Below are 11,559 nucleotides of genomic sequence, written 5' to 3'. Positions count from 1 at the left end.
ATAATTAGCCGTCGAGGGGACAACCAACTTTTTATCTTCCAGCCTCTATGTCTCTCTCGAACTTTCATAGAGGTGCGTAATTGCTTACGTAATAATAACATGAAGCATTCACTAACACGACGAGGAGACGAGATTCACGGATCTCTTCCATTTATGAAGGAGATAAATTTCTTTTTTTTTAAGAAACATTATGCATTTATATCTTTTTATCGTATTTGAAGGGGGTTTTATTTCTTTGGGTTCACTTGAGTTGAAGACGTTTGCGGTGGTGATGGTGTGAAGTCAGTGAGTTCTGGTGGATCCGGGTGAATCGACGGTTGATTACCCGGTGTTGTTTCGAAGCGAGGGCGACGTCGGAGTCGTAGCGGTTGTCCGTGCGGCGGCGAAGCCTCGCGTTTCCTAGGGTTTTCTTGGTTTGGGCCTTGGGCCCGGAATTGTATTGTTTTCTTTTGGGCCGTCTTTCATGGCTGTTTGTATGTTTGGACTTGGGGTTTAGGCCCGTTAATCAAAATTCTAGTAGACGGAAAAAAAAAAAAGAAGGGGGTTTTATTTCTGAAGTTTGTCGTCAAAGAAAAAGACAAAAGCTGTGTGAACCACCTTTTTTTCTAGCGGTGTCGCTGTCTTCCATTGCAACCTCCTCGAGCCCTGTGAGCTTTCCGGCCAACTTTTTTTGATATTTAATGAGAAGGAAAAAGTTAGCCACCTAAACTGAATATCTGAAAGGAAGGAAGTGCCAACGCCGAAAATAAAATCCGATATCTACAGATTGGGCCAATAATGGGCTCTGATTCAAATTAGAATTTATATTGCAAATTAAAAATTATTACTGCTTTATTCCTGATGATGCTGAGAATGATTTGGTCTTGTTTTCTATTCTATTAAAACAGCAGTTTGACCCATTGATAAAAGTAGGGTCCAAATATTATTATTTTTATTCTTATCATTATTTAGAATATTATTTATTATACCGTTAGACCTATATTTAAATTACCAATTGAAAATCTGAATATTTTGTAACTTCCCTTTTAAGTTCCAAAATTCTCGGACTCCTCTCCTACGCGACGGTTATCAAGAGTATTTGAACATATAAAAATAAATTATTAAATATATGCTTCACTAACGTATAATAGTAGACAGTTCCAAGTTAAAACTAAATTCTAATGCTAAGTGTTACGACACTCTTCGTGGTCAGAGAAGGCCACTATCAAGTTTCAGAGACCCATGGTATAATGTTTTTGTTTTGAAATTGGGACCATGGTATTTATTTTTAACCATTAAGGGACCATGGTATTTATCATCCACGGAATATTAAAGCAAATTCTTTTATTTATGATATTTAGTTCTTTGGTTCATGTTTTTGGTTTTATAGTTAACCTATCAAATATTTAATGTAACCATTATCTGTATTCTCTTTTTTTTTACAACAAACAAACGACGAACATTTCAAATTTAGATCAATATATGATTTAATTGAATTTAAGTTATTTGTTTAATATAACATGGTCACAATTAAAATTATTATCTATTTTTAATAAAAAATATCTAAAGTTAGTTAATATTTATAATATCTTACTTTTATAGTGTACCAGATAATTATTTATGTTTTCACGGGTTATTAAATAAAATATACAAAACATTTATCAAATATAAACCAAGTTAAACTAATAAATTAATTTTATTTTGTTAAAAATATCAAAACAAATTTAAAGTAAATAGACTAAAAATGGATTGATCCGCTTTAGTATCTATTGATAAATGTTATGTCCAATTATTTATTCCATTTATTTAATGAGCCACTTATTATTCTCTTTACATAACTGTATTTGATTTTATTTAAACAATAACCAATACATTAGGGTGGTTATCAACAAGTAAAAAAAAATTAACCCTATGTTATATAACTCTACCTTTTTCAGTTAATATATACTTACCACTACGTTAGGATAATCCTACTAGAATTCCGAGGAACACCTTTCGTTCATTCTTATTCTTACTTACCATAAGTGTATATAAATTAAATTTCTTTAACATATTAAAAAAATTACAGAAAAATGTTGCATATTTACAGAAACATAAAAAACCAAAAATTACAAACAAACAATATATTCACGGGTCAAGACCTAGAACAAAAAAAATATGATTACAAAAAAACGGCTATATCGGCATATGATTACAAAGAACCAAGCGTATGCCGGATCAACTTTTGAATTGATATTATTTCATAAAATAGATTTTGATTAAGATTTACACACAAATATAATTACAAAGAAAATACAAATATAATTACAAAGAAATGAAAAATATGAAAATCAAATTTCTAAAATTAAAATTTAAAACACAAAATATAAAAATTAAATTTCTAAAAAAATGTAAAACAAAAAATATACCCGCCCTTTTAAGGGCGGGTCAGAATCTAGTTTAGTGATTAAGTTCAATGTTGTTATCGTGTGTGATGGTTTATTGGTAACTAGGGCGGGCCCGCCCTACGGGCAGGATGATAATTTAAAAATAATTTAAATAGTTAGAATAAATATTTTTATTTATATTTTTATTGATTATTATTCTTTATTCAGTTTTATTCTCATCACAATTAGCTAAAAAAATTTACGATTAATAAAATTGTTTATTTCAAGTTTTATTCTGTTTTTATTTTGATGGGGTAGAATTGTTGATTTATTTTTTTTAATTTGAAGTTTTATTCTGTTTTTGTTTGTAGAATCTTTGACATAAACATTTAAAATACATTCTACGTTTGTTTAATTGGAATAACTTAACATATCTCTTTTACATAGAAAAATTATTCATTTTTGTTTTTATATTTATTTTTTATTTCTGTATTTTATTATTTTTTCTGACAATTATTTTTGATTTTTTATTATCTATTATTTTTTTTATCATGGTCTTATTTTAGTAGAAACTTTTTTAATCTATTATGTATTGCTATCTCTTAAAATGGTTATTAACTAACTCCAAATCTAAAACGAATGTCTTAAAATTAATAGTTGTGTATACATATAATAAGTCAAATGGATAGTTGTTTCCTAAAAAAGATGGAGGAATTAATTGTTTTATATTCAACCAAAATTCAAAATAAAATAATTGTATTATTATCATAAGAAAACTTAGTAAATAAATTAATTAATTAATTTATCTACTAAAGGTTCATTAATGTTTCTACACCAGGAGGTCTGGGTTTCGAATCCCAGCAAAAGCGAATTATGCAAATTTATGGAGAAAAGCTACAGGAGATCTTCGGCATGGCGCAAGGAGTACTGCCAGGCATGAATCTCATAAGACGGCTCAGAATGATACAGTCAGACGTGAATCCTCATAAGGCAGGTAGATTTGTCGGCTGTAAAATCGTCTTGTAACATTTCTCATAGTTTGTAATAGCATAATTAACCATCGACAAAAAAAAAATTAATTAATTAAAACTGCCACTTATCTGATAAACCGTACGCACAGAGGAATAATGTTTTTTTTTTATTTCTCATTTTCTCTGATCTTTGGATCTAGGGTTTTGTTTGTCCATTGTCTCTCTATTTCTCGTCTTCTTCACTGTCACGGCTTAGCAGAACTCCTCTTGTTTTGAGAGTTTTAGGGTCATTTTTGTTTAGTTTATAAATCATTTTTTGTTTAGTTTATAGCTTGACAATATTGCGTGGACAACATATTTATTTAGTTGATGGATTGCCAATATTACCATAGAGAATATAAATATGCAAAACAATATCCTTCCGGGAAGTAGGAAAGATGAATAAAGGTTTTAGTAAAAAAAAAAAAGAATATAAATATGCAAGGAATAACAAATTCGAACTTGTTTTTTTTTTACGTATCATTGATATATGAACGTACTGCTTATTATGCATCATGTTCACTATCATTTGTATTTTGAGGGGCCTCCTGCATCATGGATCAAGTTTGGCTTGAAAAATATAGTGAGTGATATTGAAAGTTAAATGTAGTCTGATCGTATCCTGTGATGCCAAAAAAAAAAAAAAAAAAGTAGTCTGACAATATTTTGCTACCAATGTACTTTAGTAAATAGATTTTTGTATTAATTTCAAAAATGACACTTTCATGTTCTTGTTTGGCTTTTTTGATGATGTTGGAACAACTTGCTTAGTGGCATTTTATGCTGTGGGAAAAGCTTATTTAAAACTGAATTACTGATTGGTATTCCCTTTAGTTGAAGTGAGTCTCTGGTTTCGTACATATGGGACATGATTGAATTATGAGCCTATGATGAGCAGCACCCGACCGTCCTTCATAAATTCTCCCTGCGTTTGGTGTAAGTTATCAGGCTTAAAATTATGCAACTAAGTATTAACCTTTTGATTGCATACCAAGATATGTACCAATATAATGCCTCTTTCCTGCTGAATTAAATTAAACAGTCCACATTTACTGGAAAAGATCAGAATCTACAAACGACAAATAAATAAAATTAACTTATTGACCATGGTGACAAACTTAACTTGCCTAATTGGGCAGATTGAGATATTGACAACGCAGTGGGGGGAGCTTTCTTGCATATTCATGTAGTCAATCCTAAATACCTTACAATCTATTGCATCTCACTGGCGTATTGACCAGCTTCGACCTCACTTTCCATATGAGGTTCAGTTACAATCTCGAGCAAAGGAGCTCTTTCTCTATTCAGATCTACCTGCACCATAAGAGCAATGAAACATTAAGAAACATAAGTTCTTTTGCAGGTTTTTTTAAACCCCAAAAATCTAAAACCAAGAATCTGATTGCATAGCATCTTTGCTTGAACATTGATAATACTGTTAACACATATAGTATCCTATCAATTCTGTTCATGTCCTCTTACATGAATGAGAAATCATGTATTTGCAATTTTATGCTGCTACAGGAAGACATGTGCACAAAAATAAGCGAAAGTAGAATGAACCAACAACTTGTTTTGTTTGTACTATTGTCTATTATATCTACAGGAAAAAAATCATATTCAAACATTCCGAGGACGGCTTTAGTGCTTCATGCAAACATTCCAAGAAAAATCATACTTTAAAACAACTCTCTCACAGTCTCACTAATAGAGCACATAGTAGAACATGAAATGTAATAAGAGCAGGAAGGCGTTCATCCCTTTCCATTGCCCTAAATTTAATTTTATATATACAAAAACAAATCACCCTTTTCCAAGCAAACACTATGCATATATGACTATTCATCAAGAATGACCATCTGCTCTGAGATAATAAGGCCAGAGTAATTAAGCAAGAATGGTACAGAGGAAGAAGTTCAGAAGTGTTAGGTACTTAACTACTTGTTCGCCATATAGTAACAGCCTGGTTATAAATTGCAAGCAACATGAATACAGAATCCGAGAATTTGAGAGCATGTTGCTGGTGTTTGTACTTAAGCCTCCGTGTAAGGTTCAGACATCAACTCGCCACCACGATTAACGTCCTTGCTTACCAGAATCGGAACAGTTGCACGGTGGAAGAACAATGGCCAGCCTACAACTCAGAGAGAAACACATGAAATCATCATTACACTGAAAAGTACATCTATATCGAGAGTAGTAACGAATGTAAAGATGATGATTAATGGTAAAGGCCTCACCTCCAGATGAAGTAGTTTAATAGAAAGTGAAATCATGTTGTAGTGGGCATGGAGAGTTAAAGCGCGTTTAGTGACGATTCAAACAACCATCGCAGCCATGCTATGAGCACACCCCTTCGTGGTGACTCAATATGCCATTATGGCCATCAGTCGCCATTACGATGGCACCACTTCTCCACCGTGCTCCAAAAACTTTGATTAGACTCACCACTGCGATAGATCATATCCATAATTGAGATGAAAACTTTGACATTGATTCACTTTTGTTGATAGTCAGTTGCACTACCGGATTTTGTTTCTTGAGTTGACCTGAATTAGCAGAGCTTTATATCACTTCCAAAGATTCATTTGATGGTAGCATCATCTCCTGTGATAATCCTACATATCATTTCTTCTCTTTTAGTTTCCACTAATCTCCAATCTTCTCGCTAATCCTGATCAACGTCGAGCCCAATTCAAATGATTCGACACCAAAAAATGAATCGCTAATCCAGACCTCTCATGACACAAAACCGTCTTTAACCATCATCGCGTGGATCTGCTTGCCGCCGACCAGTCACTCTAGAAGAACCGTTTCTCCTCCTCAATTGTTGCAAATGTTCCACTGGTCTAAAGACTACTATCTGTCTTCTTATTCCTTCCGCCAAAGCCACAGCCTCCATTGCGTAATTGTCTTGGTGCTTGAGGCTCGACGCGTCGACGCCAGATCGCGTTTGCTCGTCTAATTTTACCATCTCCTAACGATTCATTGTGGCAAGGAGGTGCATATCACGTTCTTGTAATCCATGGAAGAGGTTGATGTTAACTCGAATGGCTGTGTTAAAGTTGAAGCTTTGTGATGAGGGGAAGCAAGGGATCGAAGAGGACGGTGGCTGCTGTATGCTAGGTTGAGTTGACTCACAAACAATGTATATTAGCCCAAATGGATTTGGACGATAAAGATCATAAACCCCATGAGTATAAAAAATAACTGACACTGGTTGATTCCTCGGAAGTTAGGAAGAAGATGAATCATCTGGATCGAAAACCCTCCTTCGACATCGCAGCCACACAGAAGAAAAAAGAGATGAAACAAAAGAATAAAAAACGACGTGTTTTGATTATACTGGTTTACACTCTAACAATAGGCTTTATGAAGTAAGCTAATGCCCACGAACATAATCGTGAGCCCAAACGAAATCCACACAGAATAAATGAAACGCTGTGTGTAGTTTTACTGGACACGTGTCAACTCCTCATGAAGCGACTTTCTGACCTGGAATCTGATGTGGAGCTCTCAGGAGAGAGCAAAACACTCTTTTAAATATAAAGATTAGATTCTAACTTCTAATTAGATCTTTGATTCAACTATATATAGCTAGGTTTTATTCTTAATATTTGCATTTTTTTGAGTAAAAATGTATTGATTCCAATAGAAAATTAAATTTAGTATCATCAGTTTTCATACTTTGTTTGATCTATAGAAAATTAAATTTGATCCCACTCAAAGTAGAACCCCACAAAATAATTAAAACATTAAAATTTAAAGACACACTTATATAACTAATACATTTATATCATTTATTTGTTAAAATTTGGATTTGTTTTAATTTTTATCTATGTTTTTACTATTGAAAAAACCATGAAACCAATAATACGTTTTTATCTTAAACTTAATTATATATTAGTTTTAAACCCAAATTATATTAGGCCCAAATAGTATAATAATTTATATCAAGAACATTAAAAATAAATTAATAAACAAACTCCTCTTTTTCGACAAACGCGAGAGCAAACATGTTTTGGACTAATTTCAAGTTGGGTTCTTTTTTTTATCTTATACTTTGATGTTTTGATTATTTATTTATTAAACTAAAAATGATTATGATTCATTGATTCAAATTCAATAAAAATATAGGATTTATGTTTATAATCTGAATATTTTTAACAGCTAGTTTCATATTTAGAAATGGACTAATTTTTTATTAATTAGATAACTAATGGACCAATTTGTTTAGATGATCCTGGTGAAAAAATATTGTAATATCACCATAATCAAAGAGACAAAGTAAAATACAAATATTTAACTTGAGAACTTTGTCAAATATGATAATTGGTTGGAATAAATATTTTTATACTTTTATCGAAACAAATATTTAAATATGTAGTCAACGAAACTGTAATTAAAAAGTTTCATATTATGAAGGTCGTAAAATATAAGTTTTATATAGTTAGTGATTATGTTCAAAAAAAAAATTGACCTCAGTACAAAAAGTTTCTAGCTCTGCCACTTCGTGCGTGCATGGCATATATAAACAACAATACATGTATGTATGATCCATACACACTCATGTACCAACAAAGAAAATCATCATTGCATGCATGATAAAGCTGTTAGACGAACAATTCATTCGAAGAAAAATTGATAAAAATTCATTAGAAAAGAGTTGCTACAAGTTAGACTTTGTGTTACAACCAAACTAAACCCTTTAAATCCTTCCCTTTTCGGTTCTCTTTCTCATGTTGACTTTAGTTTGTGCACTTCGTATAATTCCTACCGCAACCAAATAAATCAGAGAAACAAATCAAAACTAATCACAAAGATCCATACATATCTGATATCTCTCTATCAGTTATTATAAAAATGGTAATGATAATCTTACCAAAATAGAATGGAGCTGGCTTAGAAGTGGAATGAGCAAAGAAATCAAACTTCTTATATCATCTTGAACCATCTGGTAACTCTCGTCTTTACCCGCAAGCACGTTGATGAATGTGTTGTTGTTTGGTACCAGCTTAAGAGCAACCTTAAGGTACATACAAACAAAATCCAAGAAATTGTTCAATAAAGATTATTTTTGGAGTTTATAATCATAAAGAACAGTAATATAATAATAGTACCTTGAAAGCAGCACAAGAGATCCATCCATGCCAAGGTTTTATAGTCAAATTATAACTTTCTTCGACGGCTTGTTGCATGTTCTGTGACATGTCTTTGACAAGCCGTTGCAATAGGGCCAATGTAAAATCCATCGCTCTATAAATATTTTGGGAGTACAAAAATTTGTTGGATCGTATTTGATATATGGTCTTAACCAAACCGATATGGATATAAATTAAAATGGTGCGTACCTGGTTAGCCAAACAGCAGCTCTGCTGCAGCTTTTAGGCTTCTTAGAGGATCCTTCCTTCGCTTCTTTTCTCAATATCTCAACCAAATTTGAGTACACGATAGGATCAGTTTCCCACATCTTCTCTAATCTCTACACCAAGTCAACAAACAGGATGAGCTAAATCAATATTATAAAAGGTTACAATAAAATGAATAATATAAAAAAATGAGGATGGGGTAAAAGAAATAAGGTCCATTCATTCGAGAGGAGAGCGAAGGTATGACGAAAATGACCCTGAAAGCAATGTAAAGGTGTAGACGGGTCCGTGTGTCGAAAGGGATGAAAGTTTCTTGGACGTCGAGTAGATTGGACATCAGTTTTTTACTTTTTTTAATCACTCTAACTAATTAATACGTTAGTTACCAAAATACATATTTTTAAACTGTTTACGCAAGCGATTACGAACATTGAAAATGATGCGTGTGTATATTAACATTATTAGTATTAATAAAAAAGGAAAAAAATAATTACTTGAATATTTTGATCAATGTCTTGTCGGAGAACAGCCATTGTCGGGCCAATCTTATCTGCAAACAATCAACAAAGGTTTCAGGACAACCATTGGAGAAGCTAGTTAAGCTTGATTTAAGAAAACTAAATAGTACGGTGAGCTAGATTCTGAAGAACATAACGTTTTCATTTTATATTATTCTCAATACCAAGAAACAAAAATTGCATAACATTTCGTAAAACTACTTTTGAATATATATATATATATATACATATATATATATACATATACCAAGAACTTGGACGATTAATTTGCAGAAAGCGAGGAGAGGCTTCAAAGGTAAACTGATGATGTTGGTGGTTTCTGTTTTGGTAGTAACTATTGTGGTCTTGGCTATGGAAAGAACAGAGAGTTCTTCAATGGCCGATCCAATCGCTGTCATCTTCTTCTTCTTGGTTGCCTCTTCCATGTCACATCTCTTTCGTTTCATCTTGGATTGATTCTCCTGCCTCTAGAGTATGTGTGGGTGCGTGTGTTTGTGTGCCTCTACTAAATCACCATCAGGAAGTCAGCTATTTATATTTCCGGATATTAAGTGTTTCCTTTGCATTTAGTATGTTTTCGTTTTTGTGAATATTCGAAAAATACTAATAGTAAATAGATTATATAATAATAATTAGAGATCCTCTCATCGAGACGAGGGTGATTACTGATTGGTGTGGCCCCGGTGTTTGACTCCATGATCGGCATTACGTTAGCCGCTAATCGGACGGTAATTCCGGACTTAGCGAATTACCGAAAAATCGGAAAGTACTCAAAAATTACGAAGGGTTTAGTTTTAAATATAATTTAATATATTTATAATATATTTAGTTAATTTTAAATATGATGACACAAGTTTGTAGATATAATTATATATTTTTTTATATATAATTTTAAACAGCCCATTTTTTATTCGTCCAACATTTAGGTGTTGATTGTTTGAACAAGTTTTTAGTTTTAGTTTTTGGTTTTTAGTTTTTAGATTTTGGTTTTAGTTTTTAGATTTTGGTTTTTGATTTTTGATTTTTAAGTTTTTGTTTCGGTTTTCAGTTTTTGGTTTTGGTTTCTAGCGTATGGTTATGGTTTTTAGTTGTGCAGTATTTTTAGTTTTTTAAAAAATGGACATTCTTTAAACAAAAAATAGCAATAACATATATATAGAAATTACAAAGAAAATATATCAAAAACAGTGATTATTAATTAAAAATAAAAATACATTAAAATGTTTTAAAATTATTTTATTTTAAGTATTATATTAGAACAAAAAATAAAAATATCTATAAATTATGCAAAATTAAAATATTAAAATTTTGAAAATATGTATAAATTTTCTTTACAAGACTTTTATTTTTTAATCTTGAATGCCATTTGTTTTAAAAATTACTATAATATTTTTAATTACTTAAACATTTTCTATTTTTTAATTTTAGTTATTTTGAATGTGTCTAATAATTGTTATAATTATTCAATAATTTTATTTATAGAAATAGATAACTAATTCTTTACAAATAGTTATACTATATATGAATATCTAAATGATTTTACAGATATAAAATACAAATAATTATTTTACATTATTATTTAAATGATATTTTATGTACAAAAAGAAACAAATTCGTTTTTTCCTTTAAAAACCCACAAAAGTTGGTTTTTGGTTTTTATTCATAAACTGTTTAAAACTTTGGAAAACTAGTTTCCCTAAATTTTAGAGAATCTATTTGTTAAAAAACTTGATTGGCAAATCAAATGGTTTTTACAAAAACAAAAACTAAAAACTAAAACTTGATTGGAGAAAAAATGGTTTTTGAGAAAACAAAAACCAAAAACTAAAACAAAAACCAGAAACAATCATCACCTTAGATTATGGTGTGTTTGGTACAAAAAATCTCTAAATGCAGTATGTATGTGTTGTTTTGGGTTTGATAGCTAATTGTAATTATTTAGTAATGAATAATTACACAAAATATGTCAATAAAGAATAAAAAATAATCAAGTGTTTCAACTTTACATGAATGAAAAAAAAACTTAGGCGGCCAACGCGGGAATTAGGCAGTCAACGAGAAAAATAATCAAGTGTTGCCTTTTGTAATATTCTAATGGATTTTTTATAAGCATAAACTTAGTTGGTATCTATGTTAATCTAATTAAACCTCTATAAATAAATATTTATTTGTTCACAAATTAATAGATTGAGAACTTTAATTCAAAACAAAACTCTACTTATTATCAAATTAGTAATTAGTCAATTATTAATTTACGGAGGTTATATATGAATATTTCTAGTTACAATATATAAATAAAATAAAATTAGGGTTTATG

The 11,559-nt window shown here is 30.9% G+C and overlaps 1 protein-coding gene across 1 annotated transcript; it reads right to left on the bottom strand.

Moving 5' to 3' along the window:
* Positions 1-7,927: 7,927 nt before the first annotated feature.
* LOC106421892 (glycolipid transfer protein 3-like) lies at positions 7,928-9,805 on the bottom strand. Its single transcript, XM_013862729.3, has 6 exons — positions 9,490-9,805; positions 9,219-9,274; positions 8,707-8,837; positions 8,476-8,611; positions 8,238-8,381; positions 7,928-8,128 (listed from the first exon to the last, which is right to left on the bottom strand). Exons 1-6 carry the CDS (start codon positions 9,686-9,688, stop codon positions 8,093-8,095), a joined length of 702 nt encoding a protein of 233 aa, XP_013718183.1. The 5' UTR covers positions 9,689-9,805; the 3' UTR covers positions 7,928-8,092.
* Between the last annotated feature and the right edge of the window lie 1,754 nt (positions 9,806-11,559).

Source organism: Brassica napus, chromosome A5 (genome assembly GCF_020379485.1).
Source record: "Brassica napus cultivar Da-Ae chromosome A5, Da-Ae, whole genome shotgun sequence".
Lineage (NCBI taxonomy): Eukaryota > Viridiplantae > Streptophyta > Magnoliopsida > Brassicales > Brassicaceae > Brassica > Brassica napus.
The sequence above is the reverse complement of the archived record's forward strand: the minus strand, read 5'-3'. Positions and strand labels throughout refer to the sequence as shown.